At 42.6% G+C, this 18,466-nt stretch overlaps 3 protein-coding genes and 1 non-coding gene across 6 annotated transcripts in view; 1 reads left to right on the forward strand and 3 right to left on the reverse strand.

Moving 5' to 3' along the window:
* Positions 1–371: 371 nt before the first annotated feature.
* On the reverse strand, positions 372–2,010 carry LOC109510278 (glutamyl-tRNA(Gln) amidotransferase subunit C, mitochondrial-like). Its single transcript, XM_019860470.1, has 5 exons — positions 1,885–2,010; positions 1,757–1,807; positions 993–1,162; positions 802–905; positions 372–671 (listed from the first exon to the last, which is right to left on the reverse strand). The coding sequence occupies exons 1-5, from the start codon at positions 2,008–2,010 to the stop codon at positions 610–612; spliced, it is 513 nt and encodes a 170-aa protein (XP_019716029.1). The 3' UTR covers positions 372–609.
* LOC109511640 (glutamyl-tRNA(Gln) amidotransferase subunit C, mitochondrial-like) lies at positions 2,007–3,805 on the reverse strand. Its single transcript, XM_019862866.1, has 5 exons — positions 3,398–3,805; positions 3,260–3,310; positions 2,508–2,677; positions 2,316–2,419; positions 2,007–2,186 (listed from the first exon to the last, which is right to left on the reverse strand). Exons 1-5 carry the CDS (start codon positions 3,581–3,583, stop codon positions 2,125–2,127), a joined length of 573 nt encoding a protein of 190 aa, XP_019718425.1. The 5' UTR covers positions 3,584–3,805; the 3' UTR covers positions 2,007–2,124.
* A 458-nt stretch (positions 3,806–4,263) lies between these two features.
* On the forward strand, positions 4,264–4,336 carry trnak-uuu (transfer RNA lysine (anticodon UUU)). Its single transcript has one exon. It is a non-coding gene; the product is annotated as a tRNA-Lys (tRNA).
* A 325-nt stretch (positions 4,337–4,661) lies between these two features.
* sgsm1a (small G protein signaling modulator 1a) overlaps positions 4,662–18,466 on the reverse strand; it is a 32,351-nt gene continuing 18,546 nt past the window's right edge. Inside the window, exons 1-19 of one of the 3 annotated variants that reach the window (XM_019862742.1) lie at positions 17,194–17,367; positions 16,893–17,030; positions 16,301–16,425; positions 15,727–15,794; positions 15,466–15,629; positions 14,632–14,767; positions 13,659–13,788; positions 13,195–13,259; positions 11,877–12,022; positions 11,219–11,347; positions 10,942–11,124; positions 10,008–10,079; positions 8,816–9,808; positions 8,594–8,718; positions 8,151–8,233; positions 7,957–8,066; positions 7,695–7,791; positions 7,280–7,447; positions 4,662–6,077 (exon numbers count right to left, since the gene is read on the reverse strand). In XM_019862742.1, coding sequence (XP_019718301.1) covers positions 5,989–6,077; positions 7,280–7,447; positions 7,695–7,791; positions 7,957–8,066; positions 8,151–8,233; positions 8,594–8,718; positions 8,816–9,808; positions 10,008–10,079; positions 10,942–11,124; positions 11,219–11,347; positions 11,877–12,022; positions 13,195–13,259; positions 13,659–13,788; positions 14,632–14,767; positions 15,466–15,629; positions 15,727–15,794; positions 16,301–16,425; positions 16,893–17,030; positions 17,194–17,310 — 3,138 coding nt within the window. In that variant the 5' untranslated portion in view covers positions 17,311–17,367 and the 3' untranslated portion in view covers positions 4,662–5,988. Of the gene's footprint in view, positions 6,078–7,279; positions 7,448–7,694; positions 7,792–7,956; positions 8,067–8,150; positions 8,234–8,593; positions 8,719–8,815; positions 9,809–10,007; positions 10,080–10,941; positions 11,125–11,218; positions 11,348–11,876; positions 12,023–13,194; positions 13,260–13,658; positions 13,789–14,631; positions 14,768–15,465; positions 15,630–15,726; positions 15,795–16,300; positions 16,426–16,892; positions 17,031–17,193; positions 17,368–18,466 lie in introns of those variants that run through there. The other 2 variants (XM_019862741.1, XM_019862740.1) reach the window with 2 other exon arrangements.

The raw sequence follows: 18,466 nt of genomic DNA on the forward strand, positions 1-18,466 counted from the left end.
CTCAACGTCTTGCTGAGATCGATCACGTACTCAGTTGGTCATTTTTGTGTCTTAAGAACACCTGAATAGTCTCGGACTCCTTCGCCAGCATTCCTTCTGGCATCCTGTGGCTGCCAGCTTTTGCTATTCGTGAATGGCAATCCCCAAATATTTACAGTAAACCAACCAATTGAGATAAAACAATAAGAAATATCAGGGTGAAGAAAATCAAATATCATAGCTCCATTGGTTATTCTACCTAATTTAATGACCAAAAATCACAGTGTCAACATATTTAGGAAAACATTTATTGAATTTGAAAAATATAAAATAGATACAAAATGTGCAGTCGTTTTCAAACATATTCACCCTATTGTATTGAACCTTACCAGAATAGATACTGTATATCAAACAAGACATCACTATTAGTCAAACAAACTACTCTTTTCATTTCTTCATCAAGCAGCGACAAAGTACTTGCATTTTTGCAACAAACTGAAAATCAACGACATGCATTACAACCAGCTCATCATATTAGCCGTGACCAACTTCATATATCGACGTACTGAGAAAATAAATCAAAGCTAATGATGACAGTATTCCTTAGTCTGAAAAACAAGTTCCAAATCTTCAGAATTCAGAATGTTTCAGCATGGCAGTCCGCTCCTCCCTCTTTGGTAAGGGAATATTTCCTATGGTAAAAGAAATACATTTTTAGTGAACAATGTACTAGTGAATGGGGGAAGATTCCGCTTTTCCAGCAGTACAGTCTTTAAAAAAAAAAGCAAGATAAATACTTGTTTTGTTGCAAGTGTCTCTTACCTGGTGGTGCCACATAATATTCCTCCACTGTGTTTTTGGAGAGCTGCAGAAGCTCTTCTGCATGGTTGCCTTCTAACACCGTGTCCTCCCTCAAGTGCAAAATCCTGGATGTGCACAGAAGACAAACTGAAACATGGAAAAACTGGAGCTGCTGCCCATATAATGACATTTAGCTCACGTGAACAACACACCTGTCCTCCAGAACTGAATCCATCGGCTCGACTCCTGAGGTGTCAACAACATGAAGCTGCGCTGCAAATCTGATGGCCTTCTCCAAACAGGCCAGTCCCTCTTTGGTGCGGAAGTCCACTAAGGCCAGACGCTCCAGTTTGTCCACCAGGTCGGCTGCTACTGGCGTTGGCTGGAAAACAAAAACAATGATGCTTTCATTTGTATGATCTCATATAGGTTGTGGAGGCACCTGAAAGGGGGGGGTCTGTTATTAAGGACCAATATTTGTTTGTTTTTTTTCAGTAGCGAAATGATTTAATTAAAATAAATAAATCAATGATGTAACAGGTGAATCAGATTTGACTGGACTTTCATCACATTACAGCGGACAGCAAAAAAATATTCTTATGGGTGACCTTGTGCTGTCACATGACTGTTCGAACGTAGTTAACGGAATGTCTATAACATGAGCCTCAAAGTCTCTGCAGCCCCCCACCGTAGTAGTTTTTTTTAAATGACTATAAATACACATCACGATAATTCATATGCACCTCTCTACTCATTTTCAGAGGAATGGAGACACACAAATCAACTTGCCTAGCCTAGCGTTTTTCTATGGAGATATTCATTGTAATGAAGACTATTCTTGGTGATCGTACGGCGCATTCCGACTGACGGACGAGAAAGCAACTCAATCGTACAACGAAGACTCGTATACAGTATTATTATTATTATTATTATTATTATTAGTTTATAGCATTTCAACGGTCACAAGAGGTCATACCGGTGGCAACTGGTCCTCTGTTATCGGCTCCCAAGTTGCAGCTGCGGGCACCTTAAAACACAAGCAAGAGCACATCGTTACCGGTGATCAGTTCCGTGTTGAACTTCACGTTGATCCCCTCGGTTTACCTTCGAGTTGTGTGGTTGAGAACTGAAATCACGCGTCCCTTTAACGTGAGAGCAACGGCAGTAGACATTTGACAGCGAGAAGCCGATGTGTGATGAAGACTTAACAAAATGAATTTCGACATGCATTACAACCAGCTCATCATATTAGCCGTGACCAACTTCATATATCGACGTACTGAGAAAATAAATCAAAGCTAATGATGACAGTATTCCTTAGTCTGAAAAACAAGTTCCAAATCTTCAGAATTCAGAATGTTTCAGCATGGCAGTCCGCTCCTCCCTCTTTGGTAAGGGAATATTTCCTATGGTAAAAGAAATACATTTTTAGTGAACAATGTACTAGTGAATGGGGGAAGATTCCGCTTTTCCAGCAGTACAGTCTTTAAAAAAAAAGCAAGATAAATACTTGTTTTGTTGTAAGTGTCTCTTACCTGGTGGTGCCACATAATATTCCTCCACTGTGTTTTTGGAGAGCTGCAGAAGTTCTTCTGCATGGTTGCCTTCTAACACCGTGTCCTCCCTCAAATGCAAAATCCTGGATGTGCACAGAAGACAAACTGAAACTTGGAAAAAACTGGAGCTGATGGCCATGTAATGACATTTAGCTCACGTGAACAACACACCTGTCCTCCAGAACTGAATCCATCGGCTCGACTCCTGAGGTGTCAACAACATGAAGCTGCGCTGCAAATCTGATGGCCTTCTCCAAACAGGCCAGTCCCTCTTTGGTGCGGAAGTCCACTAAGGCCAGACGCTCCAGTTTGTCCACCAGGTCGGCTGCTACTGGCGTTGGCTGGAAAACAAAAACAATGATGCTTTCATTTGTATGCTCTCATGTAGGTTGTGGAGGCACCTGAAGGGGGGGGGGGCTGTTATTAAGGGCCAATATTTGTTATTATTTTTTTTTCAGTAGCGAAATGATTTAATTAAAATAAATAAATCAATGATGTAACAGGTGAATCAGATTTGACTGGACGTTCATCACATTACAGCGGACGGCAAAAAAATATTCTTATGGGTGAACTTGTGCTGTCACATGACTGTTCAAACGTAGTTAACGGAATGTCTATAACATGAGTCTCAAAGTCTCTGCAGCCCCCCAGTAGTTTTTTTTTAAATGACTATAAATACACATCACCATAATTCATAAGCACCTCTCTACTCATTTTCAGAGGAATGGAGACACACAAATCAACTTGCCTAGCCTAGCGTTTTTCTATGGAGATATTCATTGTAATGAAGACTATTCTTGGTGATCGAACGGCGCATTCCGACTTATGTACGAGAAAGCAACTCAATCGTACAACGAGGACTCGTGTACAGTATTAATATTATTATTGGTTTATAGCATTTCAACGGTCACAAGAGGTCATACCGGTGGCAACTGGTCCTCCGTTATCGGCTCCCAAGTTGCAGCTGTGGGCACCTTAAAACACAAGCAAGAAACCGCAAGAGCACGTCGTTACCGGTGATCAGTTCCGTGTTGAACTTCACGTTGATCCCCTCGGTTTACCTTCGAGTTGTGTGGTTGAGAACTGAAATCACGCGTCCCTTTAACGTGAGAGCAACGGCCTCTTCCACAGTAGACATTTGACAGCGAGTAGCCGATGTGTGATGAAGACTTAACTAAATGAATTTTGCGTGAAACCCAGTGGCACGTTCGCCCAAAAGAGACGCAAAACGTCGGCTTGTTTAGCATTGTTAGCTATACAATATTGAACATATCCGTTGTTAAGTCTTTTTGAAATGCTCCAGACTTCGCCGTTAAGTGCGTCACAAAAACTACACAGGACCTTCTCTCCTCTAACTAGGCTAACGGATCAGAGACATCGAACTTTAGTACAAAAATGACCCTGTCAACGGAACATTTTTGACGCCAAAACTGAACTGCTCAGCGCATGCGCAATGCTTTAACAGAGACGACAACGACGCGAGATAGTTCACCTACTTGAGATTTACAGTACTTGTACAGTATTGTCTACCAAGAAAAAAAACGCCATTATCTATCTGCCCAGTACAGCTTGTTTTAGATTCTATTTGGGGCAATTATTTAAGCACCATATACGAGTGTTGTCGCTAATATGCAGACGATGAGACATGCTTGATGCAGTCGTACGGCTATCAAATGTCATTTTAGTACAGGATTACTTTCGGCAAAAGAGGATACTGTTGATGTTTTCGGTTAAGCATCTTGACAACCAGAAACCAGGTGTCATTTAAAACCAGTTATACCAGTTGTAAAACGAACAAAAGCCCACATAAAGGCGGTTTCCTTTGACCTCATTTGGGAAAAACATTAGTTTTAATCCTTTACCTCCCACCACCAAGTTTTACCCGATTTTACATGAGATAATAGGCTTGGGAATGACCAGAGTCAGAGCCCGGATAGCTCAGTCGGTAGAGCATCAGACTTTTAATCTGAGGGTCCAGGGTTCAAGTCCCTGTTCGGGCGATGACTTTTCTCACCTCCCATCATTTAATGATTTTGCCTGGGCAAATTTGAAACAGATTTACATGTCATTTTATTCTTAATGACAAATGATAGCATCTATGTACCAAGCCTGAACCACAGTCGACCCCTGTAGAGAATAATATGACCGGTACGCATAATCGCAGCGTCTGCAACAGATTATGTTTAAAATTGGAGTAGACTGTATATGTTTATCATAAAATGGTCAGGAATATTACTGTATCTCTATAATATGCAAATAGCTGCAGAAATAATATACCGGTACCTTTTTGGTGCCTCTTTTGTATCAATAAAATGGTGACTCTTCTGATGTTACAATAACATATACCATTTAATATATATTATATATGAGCTCTCAGAATATAATTTGTTTTACAATACACAGGTAGAACTTGGCACAAAATGAAAATACAACTTTTACCAAAATAGCAACAATCCAGTCAAAACGATCCAGTCAAATGAATAAATAATAATAATAAAAGGCAAATAAATTGAAGGCTTACTGACATCAGTTTGCATACACAAAGAAACATTAATGCAATTCATTTTTAGCACATTCATAAACAGAAGCAATAAATAGGAAGCTTGAAATTTGGGAAATCCTTATGAGTATCAACTGAAAAGTTAAAAACACATAGTATTTGTCATCATCAATGGTTAAATATGCCCCATACATTTAAACAGCTGCTTTTCGTGATATTTTTTGCAAGCAACGTTGAAAATAAATCACAAGCATGGAAACATGCCTTTAATTTGCACCTCATTGGATCACGTAAAAACATCACTATGTTTGTCTGTACTTAACCTTTGTGACATAAGTTGTCATTTCTGCAACAGAACAAAACTGACGAACCATACAAAAATTCAACTCGTACAAGAAACAAAACACAAAACTGTTCCCAGAACAAAAACAACACCAAAAGATCATGTTTGACAGTGTGAAACGAGAATTTCTGAATATATACTTAAAATTCATCGGACTATGATTTGACAAATACTTATCTCAGAATTAACAATTTACACATGACAAGGACATCCTATTTGGCAGGAAGGCAGCTTGAGGACATTGGAAACACTGTTAATATAAAATGACTGACGTGATACTCAGCTCTAAATAGATTTTAACTGTATTTGTAAAACTACCATTCATTCATTTCTTCACATGAGAGGGGAAGGTGGGGAAGTTTCCATTTTAAAAGTAATCTAATCATGTAAACATTGGCTATTCAACAAGTTTAAGCAACATACACTACTTCATAAATATGTAGTCATTCAAAATAGTTTGGATTTATCTCTTCGTTTTGTTTTTGAAATGTGCAACTAGCTTACAGTAAGATTAAGTCTGCTCCGATTAACATTGACACTTCAGGGTTTGACGTAAAACACACTATGTATTTGCAGATACTGACAGTTACTCTACAAAGCATAATCTCATTATAGACCTGCTGACTGCACAAAGAACGCAGAGGAGCATACTGTCATTGAGGCTCGATCAAGGCTGCAACCAATGATAGTAAAGGCATTTTGTAGTACAGTATAATGTACGTGTGTGTGTGTGTGTGTGTGTGTGTGTGAGAGATGCTGCTACAAATGTTTACACTTGATTGGAAGGAAAAATAAGACCCATATCACTGTCATTTGTTCTCTATCAGCATCTGCACCTTGTACACCAGATCTCTTGCCAAGGTCAAAATCTGCTTGATGTTGTGATGCTCAGCCATCTCTGAAAGACAAGACCAGGTTCATTAATATTTCTATTTTCTACACCGCTCAGTCTGGTCAGTGTTGTGTGTGTGTGTGTGTGTGTGTGTGTGTGTGTGTGTGTGTGTGTAGGGGCGAGGGGGGTATTTTAGCTGGCTGTGGAGGAAAGGCAGACTGTACCCTGTATGAGTCAGCAGTCAATTGCAGGCGACTTCCTAGAGCCATAATTATTCAAATTAGAACTTACTACGCCAGCAAGACATATTGAAGTACTTAAACTACTGGTTGCAACATTAAATGTAGGTGGTTGATAAAAGGAGAGCTTTCTTGCTTTTAATCACCAGCAAAATCTATCACGAAGGGATTGAAGTGACCGTGAAAACATTCAGCTTCACGAGGTTTTACACAACATGGCATTGACTGTTCAGGAATGATTGCCATTTCACACAGAACATCTTCATTTTCACAAGCACAAAAGTACAATTGACATAATTGTAAACATTGCCAAAAATTGAGGTGCAGATGACTGTTAATTAAGGTCGGTGTGTAGTATTTGGAAAGCTTCTTAGGAAAGTGGAAAAAGCCAAATGATGACAAAAGAATTTAAAACTTCCAGGACAATATCGCCGTCCTACTTCCATCCATCCATCCATTTTCCGACCCGCTTACCCTTACAAGGTTCGCAGGCTGTGCTGGAGCCTATCCCAGCCGTCTTCGGGCAGTAGGCAGGGGACACCCTGAACGGGTTGCCAGCCAATCGCAGGGCACACACAGACGAATAGCAATCCATGCTTACACTCACGCTGAGGGACAATTTAGAGTGTTCCATCAGCTTACCATGCATGTTTTTGGAATGTGGGAGGAAACCGGAGTACCCGGGGAGAACATGCAAACTCCACACAGGGAGGCCGGAGCTGGAATTGAACCCGGTACCTCTGCACTGTGAGATCAACGCGCTAACCACTCGACCATCGGGCCACCCTCATTTTTAATACTTGGATCAAAATCTTTTCTAACACAATCAATTGTGAAGTGTATTGGACTATAAGCTCTGCTCATATTTAGTATAAATTCAGTATAAAAGTCATAGGAGAGGTGGATAATGACATTACACATGCTGGAAAAAAACAAGAAAAAAACCCATCAAGATTTCTTGAAGACAAAGAACTGCAATACTGTATAATGGCCAAATCTAATGAGCAACCATAAAGACTTGTGTTTTACCGTTAAAAAATTTTATAATTTCAGTGAAGTCCATGTTGTTTTCCAGGATGATGTCCCTGTAGATCTCCACTAGAGCCAAGGCGATGAAGAGGACAAAATGACTCGAGGAGGCAAACTTGGCCGCCCAGATGGTTTCCCACGCAGCAAAAACATCATCGTAGACCAGCTCTGCAAGGGAAAGCACAAAGGGCTTGGATCAAACCAAATAAGTACAAAGTAGACGAAATTAATGCCTGTAAGATTTGATGTCTCTTTTTCCACTGAAAGTTGCCTTTTCTCAGCAACACAATTCTCCAGATACAAAGGCAAAATCGCTTTTTGCACATCAGGCTAAAAAGACGTGTTAAAACCCAAATATGGCTTATAGACAGACATCTCTCAGTCCGCTAATTGGTACAAACTCTGTCATGTGTACCTCGCTTGAAGTCTAAGAGGAACCAGCGGTAGCAGAAGTAGAAGTGAGTGTAGTCTCCGTTTTGGTGCATCAGCTCAAACAGCTCTGAATCCAGGATCTACAGTAAAGTAAAGCAGGGATCAAAACAGATTTTAAAGGAAAAATAATCATTGCTGGAAAAAGGTTAGTTCCAGTATGGGTGTGAAGCTGAACAGATGAATTTCATGCGCAACTGGTCCAACTTGTATTGGCTTGTATGAAAACGTGGCTGATGCTGCCTTACTTGGATCAGAGAGCGCATGTTGGCAAAGTGCGTGTCCATCGCCCCTCCATGTGGAAAGTTTTGATTCATCCTCTTCATGAGCTCCGTGAAACAGCTAAAGGCCATGGCCTCTGAGACAGCAAGAGATGAAAAAAGATGCCACAGCCGAAAAGCGGACGAGGAAATAGAAGAGGCGATGGAGTGTTGTGACTCACCATCATCCAGAATGACGAGAAGTGGAGCCAACAAGTCACACATACCCTGAACATATCCGATGTCGAGGTGCCTCCAGATGTAGCTGCAAATACACAATCAAGAAAGGGATCAAAACATCAATCCAGCTGTAACAAAGCACTTTACAGAACATTTAAAATACGACGGCCAAGAAATCTCAATATTGATCCATATATAAGGCGCATCGGATTATAAAACGACTGTCGGCAAACAAACCTCTTGTTGGTTTGTTTCATCCTCTAAATTGAAGTGTTAGCTAATATTCTATATCATATACAAATACATAGCAGATGGTTCCAGCGAGACAGCAGTTGGATGTACTAGAGAGCCATAAAATCCAAGACAAATCAGAATTGTAAGTTTTTGACTGACCCAGGCCAGCCCTATTTTTACCATTAAGAGATTCAGTCTGTCACTGTTGTACCTGCACATGATGTTACGGAGCTTTTCCAGGTTGACGGGAGTGAAGTACCAGTAGTTCCTGTCACAGCGCTGTACGTCCTTTTCAATGCGGTGCAAATTCAACGTGTACAAGTCTAAAAGCTCTTGCTGAAAACCCAGAACAATCAACACATGCATGAACTCACCGGTTAATCGATAGAGTTTGGATTCGAGACTATGAGTCTTTGAAAAGAGCAATACATACGGAGAAGCCGCCCCCAGCAGACTGTTGCGAGTTGGCTTCCGCGGTGTCCGCGCAGCCATCCAGAGACTCAAAGTGAGGGTAAAGGCTCTCCATCTCAGGCTCCTCAGACAATATGGATTCAGTGCCTTCCGGACTAGGCTTTTCCTGCCCACCCTCGGGTCTGAGATCCGTGTAAGGGGCCGAGTCCTCAGAGGAAGACAAGGGCTCACAGCGAGCCTTTCTGCTCCAGGGCACCATGGAAACATTGGCTTTGGGAATCTCCTCCATCTCTAAGGCTGAGGGAGACTCATCAGACTCAGTGAGGACCTGAGCTTCTGCCTTCTGAGAGGCACAGTAGGCTTCTCTTGCTCTCGACACCCTCGTGTCTGTAGATAAAGACAGTTTCTTGCCAACTTCAGGTGTCCTGGGATTTATGGTGCCAGCTTCTCTTCTCGCCCCCTGTGATGTCTCACCTTGCTTGGATTGGTCTTCCACTTTAAAACATTCAGTCTGACGCTCTCCTGCAGTTTTTGTCACGTCTTTGTTTTTCAGTCTTTGCTCAGCATAATCTTGGGATTCTGTACACGTTCCTGGTGTGAACATACTGTCTTTGTCAGGCACTTCTCTTCCTTCACTCTCGACTGAGGAACCACCTCCACGCTGAGCCTCCTCTACTTTAGGATGCTCTGACTTGTTGGACTCTTCCACTACATCTAGCACTTCAGTCTTGGTCGCATTGGGTTTCTCGCGCTTGTCCTGCTCTGTCAGACCTGCATCCTGAGGAGGTTTGGCCGAAGCTCTCGGAGCAGCCTCTGGTGCAGCGCCGTCCTCTGTGCTGAGCGAGCCGTCCGACAGGCCGGAGGTAACTGAGAAGTTGCGGGAAGAGGGATGCCCCGAGTCGGGAGAGCTTGGGCCATTGTGGACTGCCCCGTTGTTCATTTTTGGCACCTGCTTGGCTTCTTCACGCTTGGATTCTGTCTCGATCTGCTCCACCTCTTCTACAGACTCAAAAACCTGAAAGAACAAAGCCCAAAAGGAAGCAGACTACTCCGGGGGGAGGGATGGGACGATGTGGATAACTAGCAGGAAGAGAGTAAAGGGGTTCCGCTTTAAAACATCATGCAACCTTCTCGTTGTATCTTGTTAAATGGTGATATCAAGTAGAGTCGAAAATGTTTTGTGTGCTGCTGGTGTAACGCGCTGAGTGTGATACCTGTGTGCTGGTGCTGGAGTCACTCTGCAGACGAGCCAGACTCTGCCTGTCTGAACTCTGGGAGGACCGGGACTGGGAGGTTAAGGACAACCAGGCCAAGATGTCATTGTATGAAATATCAAAAATGATTCCTGTTAGCGTCACCACAGCTACCTTAAAAAAAGTAACTTTACTGATTACTTTAAAAGTAACTTTATTTGAAAATTAACAGTCAGATTACAAGTTACTAATTAGTTACATTCAACAGTTGCCGACAATCCCGCTTGACATAAACCAACTTAAAAAAAAAAAAACAACTATCATAACCAATTATTTTTTTATTAAAAAAGAGTCTTGATGGATTTCACTTAACATAAATGGGCTACTTGTTTAAAAAAAAAAAATAGTCATCCTAGACTTCATTTAAAAAACATTTTGTTCAGGGAGACTGCTTTGGCCTGACATATTGAACTGTTAATAGTGTCATGGCAAAACTTAACATTTATAATCTACACTGTTAATGCAAATATCTCTCCTCCGTTGTTATTTTTTACGTGACATGTGACATGCCGCATAGAGTACATGACGTCACTCTCCCAGAGGGGGATGCTAAATTGTGAAGTCCCACAATGCTTACATATTCTATAGTGTCCAGTTGTTTGCTGTGCGTCTTTATGCAGGCATAGGGTCTCCTCCTGTATTTTATAATTTGTGAATGATAAGTTTTGTTCCTTCTATGTTTGAGGGAACACCATGTTTGAAACATGTGATTCCTATTCAACTGTTGTCAAATGCTATTCACCGCTGCACCACAGAGGCAGTGAATGCCATTACCACTTGGTGGTAAGCGTCACGAAGATTTCTATAAGCTGCTTGTCACATGCATATTTTTGGGAATGTGGACAAAAATGCACACTCGGCAAATGAAGTTTCCATGCTTGTAGCTTTGCATCACCTCATTGCTGACGGTTGAGTCATGATGGACCATCTTTGAACTGGTACTATCCATGCTCGCCCCCGAAGAGCACTTGGCTAAAGCTGCAGCGTGCTGCTCCTTCTCCCGCTGCCGAACAATTTCCTCACAGCCGAGCCATTCGCGCATGGTCTGCTGGTAGCACAGGCGCACCTGCTCATCCACCTGCAGTCAGAAATGAAAGGTCAGCGTGGGAAAAGATTTCTACGGGGTGGCGGGGGGGTGGGGGGGGGAGCCTTCGTTGTGAAAAGCGTCTCACCTCCTTCCTTTCTGTTTCAGACATTCCAAACTGGTAATGCCCCAAAAGAAATGGCCACACTTCCTTCCGCAAAGACGGGTCCACGCCGCCGAAATAGACCAGACGAAGCAGCTCTTGCTCCTTGTAGGTCTGAAAACGAAAACATCTATTGTCACTTTTATGTACAAAAGCAAGGCTCTTTTTATTTCCACAAAAATGTGCACTAGTCAGAAAATGATAGATGCGAGAGTCTCTAGGTTTGTTCTCTTCATTCTTAATTGGGGCGAGATGTAATTGCCTCACAATGGGGGAAAAAAAAATTAAAGATTATGTTTTGCGTGTTAATTTCATCAGCCAGGACCACGCTTGGAAGATTCACAATGCTGATGCACAATCCCTACGTGGACAGTTATACTGACAGAGCCATTAGCGACGCTTCATGCACACGGCTGCGAGACTAATGATGTGAGCAACATAATTAGCGGAGAATGAGAATGGGTGGGACGGCTGAGTGGCAAGCGACAGAGAAAAGGAGGGAGGCTGTAAGGGGACATGCATTTGTGTGTGTGTGTGTGTGTGTGTGTGTGTGTGTGTGTGTGTGTGTGTGTGTGTGTGTGTGTGTGTGTGTGTGTGTGTATAGGAAGATGTGCTTAATGGGAAATTTGTGAGGAATGCTTACGTTACAGTCCTGCAGGAACATCTGCCACACATCTGCAGTGAGTCCTTTGCACGCGTCGCAAGGCAAGTCGGGCGACACGATGGTGTGATTGACGAGAGCCGAGAGATGAGTGCGTACAGTGGACAGGTGACGGCAGTATGCCAACCCTGGTTGATGAGACGGGACAATATTCAAACCTTCTATGGAGGTTCCTGCTGATTAAAATTAAGATATCAATGCTTGAAAGCCAGGAGATACTGTGTGCGCGCTGAAGCATTATTATACCATTCGAATATCGTGTATGAGAAAATATTCCCTCTCCTAGACTTTTATTGAGCCATGGATGAGGTGCAGAGTGTTACAGCTATAATAGCGGTGTTTTAAAACATCCTCTTCCTGAGATAATGAAATGTCCCCACAGATTACTTTGGTCCATCCTCATTCAGATGATTCACAGCACAACAAAAATGTTTCATCTTGCAAATAGATTTTCGAGATACATTTTTCGCTTCAAATAGAATTAGCTGATAATTTACTCTGACAGATGACACATGATTGATATTAGAATTATCAGGAATTTGCTACATACTAACTGCATCCAGGATGCAAGGACAAGATTGTTGAACAGTTTTTTTCTCTCATAAAGGACAATAATGAATGAATGTATTTTTTCAAATGACTTTTGCAATAATTATGTGCCATATATGCCAAAGTTGTACTGAGGATGGGAGAGGTGGACCTGTCCAATGTCTGCAGTAGTGCATCCTGACAATCCAAGAGTGAAAATGCTTTCATTTCACTATTTGATCCCAATAAATTCTTCTAGCATTGTGATTATGGAATGTCATGGCCATATCTCCATACAGGGAAGAGACACATTTTGAAGAAGAAAAACAAGTTCATTCAGTATATTCACTCAGGCCGCTAAAAAAACGCTTTTGGTCAAATAACATTTTTGAACCTCGACTTGACTCAACGAAATCTGATCCAGCACATAAGACTTCCTCCTTAGACTTGTACAGTGAAGCTCTCGACATGATGGCCGCATCACCTTAACTTTCTTTCTTCTTATTCCGATGTGCCCATCATTTGAAAACAATTGAGACCGATTAGATTGCGTAACCTTTTTCCATTGTTTCACTGTTGCTTGCCTTTAGTACTCCGACCAACCCTGACAGACCACATGCCCTTCTTCCATTGTTCTCTTGCCCTTCTTCCTCCGTATCTTGAGACGAAAGATATGGAGAAACTATCGACCTTTTGTTGGCGTCAACATCCATTTTTGAGGCGCACAATTCCAGCGGAAAGGTGAAGAGTATGAAATGAAACGTTCACATACAGCCATAAAATGCCCTGGAGATGATCTGATACTTCATGTTGTCACATAGCAGCTTCAGGGGAGTCCTGAAGAGAAACAAGAACAATGTCACAACTCCGGTCATGTTTACACAAACCTTAATGTTACATTTTTATACATGCGGTTGACCTGACGGGGGATCAACGCCTCCAGCGGAGGATAATGAAGCTTCATCTAACTCCAACTGTCATGTACAAAACACCAACCACATGCCCTGACTTAGTTCCAATTACCATTTTATCTGCTTTGCTTGTTCTCATCGTCCCCGCACATTCTCATGTCACTGAGGAAAATGTCACACGTTTCCATCTATTGCAACATCCCGCTGTCGTCTCCGCATGGACAGATGTGACCAGCCGGTGACTGCGCCTCGGCAAAGCTTAATTGCTTTACACAAAGCAAGAGCTTATTTGAAGCCCTGATGTGATTATTTCTCACTCTCTCACCTCTCTTGGTTGCAGCCTTTGGGTGTGGAGCCATCAGAGAGGCTGCCCTGGGAGCAGGACGAGCACGAAGACTTCCTGAGAGTAGGATGCCACATCGCAGAACTCTGGTCCATCAAATCTGGTGGAGTCACTGCAGAAGGCACATACGCACGCACACGCATCATTACTGTCACCGTCAACATGTAATTGCTTCCTGCGCATGGGCATTAGCGGTTAGATGAGCAAATAATTTCATCTCGGAAGGAATTGTGCGGTTCAATGCGCAATGAGCTTAAAAAGTCCATTGTTTGCACTGTTGGATCATACTTAAAACAAAATAACAAATGATCGGGAACACGGTTTTAAAGACTGACAACATCGAACATCATAACCACGCAAGCAAAAGCCTTTCTTGGCAAGGCGCCTATAATCAATCCATCACTTGTCAGTCCTCCAGTTAATTGAAGGCTACGTTGTCGTAACGCATGAAAGAAGGTGTGACAAGGCAATAGGATGGAGTCGGTGGGGGTTTTATTCTTGGGACACATCAATGAGCATGACCAGAGGCACAAGGGAGGTCAGGAGGATATTAGATGGTGGAAATGAAATGAAGACGGCCACACAAGTCCAGGATGGACAGCAGCTGCATTCTCAGAATGAGGATCTCTTGAGGTCAACCTTGATTTAAAGGAGGCAGCCAAAATCTCTTTCAAAAACAATAACATGTATTGGAAATAAAATCCCTTCACATTTGTAGCCAGCTAGAGGGTTAAAATATGACCAAAAGATGTATCAATAGAACAAATCCTGAACAACATGAATCACCTGAATAAAGCGATAGTGAAGTTGCGACTGATTATCTCACTCAATTATAAAGTTACAAAAGCAATTCATACAGTAAATAACACTATAGACACCATGTAACATTCTAATGTGCTACAAAGGTGAGCAAAACGCAAAGAAAAATGAATGCCTTGTAAAAGACATGTCTCACCAAAGTCTGAGAGGCTATTTGGAAAGAGGATACGGAAGACATAGTCTGTGGCCTCTTCCTCCTCCTTATCTGAGACAGAGTCTGTCGATCCGGATCCCTGAGGAACCCTCTTCTTCAGCTTCGGGAACACCTTGCCCTGCAACAGGAAAAAAATCACATGAAATGAATAACTAACGAGTAATGTGAGAGAACAAACCGAAGCTTACATGTTTGTCATCTAACTGCTATCGGGATGTTTCGACAACATTAAGAACTTCTTTCCGATCCAAGGGAAGAAAATGTACTTGGAGCTTATGTAAGCATTAAACCCTGCCAACCTGTCTGACACTTGAATTTGACAGACATATGAGAAATAAACCTTGTAAAATGGTACTTTTATATTTGAACTGTTTCATTGAATTATGTTCAATTATTCTAAACCTTTGCCTCCCCCCCACCTCCAAAAAAAGAAATATGGACAAACCCAAGCGGATAAAACCTCTTTGGCAACATTTACAAAAGGCAGAAGAAGAAATGATGAATTAATGTGAATTTAAGATGCCGAGCGTCTTGCGTGGCCGTGCTCATTCAGAGTCGTGGAACAAGCGTGGGTGTTTTCTATTCTTCCGTTTGCTCGCGCTGCACGTAATAAAACAAAGCGACTCTCATCATGTGTGCTGGTGCATGCAGTGAGGACATAAAGCCAAAGAGTCATCTTCAGCTGTGCAGTTCATCTATTATTGGTTTATTGATCAGATTGAAAAAAAAGGGGGTTAGCACGAGCATTGTTCCTCCGTAACAATAGCTAACACGAGTCATTTGAGTGCATCGGGAGGGACGACCTAAGGTGCTGACCTTTCCCCTCTGAGACCAGAGAGGAGGATCCAGCTGACCGTGCGGAAGCAGACCATTTTCCAGGCAGGAGAGGAACTGAAGCAGGTGACCTCCTTTAGGGAAGCGAAGTGGAGGCCTTTGGATGCCATCCTGACTGACCAGCACCACTGTGCCTCCGCTGTCGACTGCAGGAAAAATGTTTTCATCACTGCACTTCATTGCCAGCTTTAAAAAAAAAAAAAAAGGGAACTGCAGTGGAAAATGTTTATTGCCTGGGCCTACCTTGTTGATGACAGTGCAAGTACACGATCTCTTCGAGAGGGATTGTCATGGCATAGTCCCAGTACACACTACAAATCATTCAGTGGAAAATAAACATTTTTTTTCCCAAATGAAATAATAGTCAAGCTTGTGCAAAGAGATAAGCAAGGGGCAATCATCAAACCTTCTTACTAAAAGGAAGCACACTGTGACACACGCACACACACACACACACACACACACACACACACACACACACACACACACACACACACACACACACTAACAGAGGAATATTACATTACTGGTTGGTCTGACAGTGTCTGAGTCAATAAACCACCTGCAGGCTGCCTGTCTGCTGAAAATAAGCCTAATTAGATGAGCTGTGCATACACAGTCTGTGAGACACAATTGCACACACAATGCACATGCACGCACGCACACACACGCAAACACACACACACACGCAAACACACACGCACGCGCACATTGTATCATTCAGAAACAAAGGCGTGTTTAAGTGTTTTGCTAAAAGCAGCGTAATCTTGCATCCTGGCGTTATTTTGCCCACAAAGACACGCCATCGCATCATCACCTTCGTTCATAGTCCAAATCGCCAACAGAGCCGTTCATAAGTTGATTGGGTGTCCACTTCAGTGTCATGAGGTCGGCCGTCTGATGAAGGGAGAGATAACCCGGGATAGCCTCCATGTCGTCCCTCTGCAACAAGCCATGAGGACAGATGGTTTCATCCCAGGCATAATGGAACAGACAATGAAGGACTTACTTTGTTGAGTTTTGACTTAAAAGCATAGTCGGTATAGCAGGGGTGGGCAAACCTTTCTGCTCAAGGACGACATTTGATTTACAAATTGGACAGATGGGGCAGGTTTATAAAAACAAAAAAAAAAAAAACATAGCAACAGAGCAGGCTATGCTTTGCCCACATCTGATGTGTTGGTTGGTTCAAGCATTCATGAAATGAAAGAAAACATTGCTCCGTGTTCAAATAATTTTTCTAAATCAATAATAATAACCGAATGACTAACATTGTTATTAGTATTTTTTGGTGGTTGTAGTTTGCACTTGCGTAGAGCTGTGCAGGTTAATAAAAGTCCTTCCAATATTATGAGAACCTGACTTGGCTTGTGTTGTTCATCGATTGAGTTTCTTCATTCAACACTTACCGGCTGAACGAGCACATTGTTTTTGCCAAACAGCAGTGTGGCCCTGTTGTTTTGATGCAGTGACTCCACGTAGTCGCGCGCCGATGGCGAGGGTGAGGGGCGCTCGTCCATGCTGCTGCTGGAGTGACGCTTCTGGATCTGAAATGTAACAAATTCAAAAGAGTGGCAGTGCTTAAAAAAAAGACACACTACGTCAAGTGTAAATGTTTATTGTAATGTTTTGTTTTGACACATACCGACTTGCAAAGATTCATTTGAATCCTGCCACATTCGCACAAGCTGCGCCCGATTCCTTACTTACACACAATGCAGGCCTCTTGGTGGGCGAGTCCTGCCTGCAGTAACCACTGTGGATGCGATGCCTTTGCACCAACTCGTCAGCCGAGGGATCGGTCCAGAAGTGGTCGGCCGTCTTCATCTTCGTATACTCCAAAGCACAAGGTCCCACTATCACGGGGGGGGGAATATATTTACATCAGCTGTAAAATCATGTACATGCTCAAATACATCACAAATATGATGTGCTATAAACATTGAATGCCAATACTCTGCATTGCAAATTATCATGCAAATGATCATTTTTTTCCAGATTTTCCTAACTAGCAAATGACAGTCATCATAATTGAAGTTATAGAATTTAATATCTACCATTATCATTTGATAGGATGGAATTTGAATGATTTTCTACAAAGCTTCAAATGCCCTGTCCCGAGTTGCAGCGCGCAATAAGGTTTCAAAACATTTTATAGGTTGGAAAGAAGTGAAAATAGTCATCTGCTGGAGTTGCAGCATCAGCATCAAAGCCTATCGAAAACGTCTTAACAGATGGAGTTAGATAACCGGTATAACATAGGAGTGCTTGTTTTGACAGCGTGCCACCTCCAGATTCACAATTCTTGCATCCATTGAACTTGTGGGTTTTTTGCCTTTTTCCGCTTGAATTTCTTTGTAGGATGTCAGAATAGCTTCCCAGAGCTGCCGCTTGGATGTCAACCTCCGCCCACCCTTATAGATCTTTTGCTACTGCCTCCTCCCTCACAGATCTTTTTGCCTGGGGATGTTCCAAAGGTTCTCAACAGGATTTAGTTCAGGGAAGGACGGGCTCCATCCCATGAGTTTTTCTCCCTTTCTGCTCCTAGCAGCCGATGAGGCATGATAATGAGCTATTCCTTGCAGCATGAGATGGCGCAGCTTCATGCATGAAGATGATTTTGTGATGAGAGGCACACTTTTTCTTTTGTTCAGAAACTTGACAGAAGTCATTTTCACACCCTCAGCGCTGCCACATCTTCGCTGACATCGTAGCCTTTTTTGGGAAACGGTGGCCAGTTTCATGCGGCAAGGAATACCTCCCCTCTCACTGACCCTACATGATTGGATTCTATCATTTGCATCGACCATTACAAACGACGAGGTTCCCACTTCAGTGTAGGCCGAACGATCATCCGGCGTGTTTACAGAGCGATCCTGTGACGTTTGCTTGCTTCAGTGCACGAGAAGAAGCGAGAGTCGTGGCAGGACAACTCGTGAATGTTCTCTCGCAGCTCTCCACCACGGCACCTTACATCAATAAA

Source organism: Hippocampus comes, unplaced genomic scaffold, assembly GCF_001891065.2.
Source record: "Hippocampus comes isolate QL1 unplaced genomic scaffold, H_comes_QL1_v1.1 scaffold147, whole genome shotgun sequence".
NCBI lineage: Eukaryota > Metazoa > Chordata > Actinopteri > Syngnathiformes > Syngnathidae > Hippocampus > Hippocampus comes.

Coding starts and splice junctions, on each gene's coding strand:
- LOC109510278 (XM_019860470.1), bottom strand. CDS start 2,010: ATGCATGTCGAAATTCATTTTGTTAAGTCTTCATCACACATCGGCTTC. Junction 1,808..1,884: donor CTCAACCACACAACTCGAAG/GTAAACCGAGGG, acceptor TTGTGTTTTAAG/GTGCCCGCAGCTGCAACTTG. Junction 906..992: donor GATTCAGTTCTGGAGGACAG/GTGTGTTGTTCA, acceptor GTGCACATCCAG/GATTTTGCACTTGAGGGAGG.
- LOC109511640 (XM_019862866.1), bottom strand. CDS start 3,583: ATGCTAAACAAGCCGACGTTTTGCGTCTCTTTTGGGCGAACGTGCCAC. Junction 3,311..3,397: donor CTCAACCACACAACTCGAAG/GTAAACCGAGGG, acceptor TTGTGTTTTAAG/GTGCCCACAGCTGCAACTTG. Junction 2,187..2,315: donor ATATTATGTGGCACCACCAG/GTAAGAGACACT, acceptor CTTTTACCATAG/GAAATATTCCCTTACCAAAG.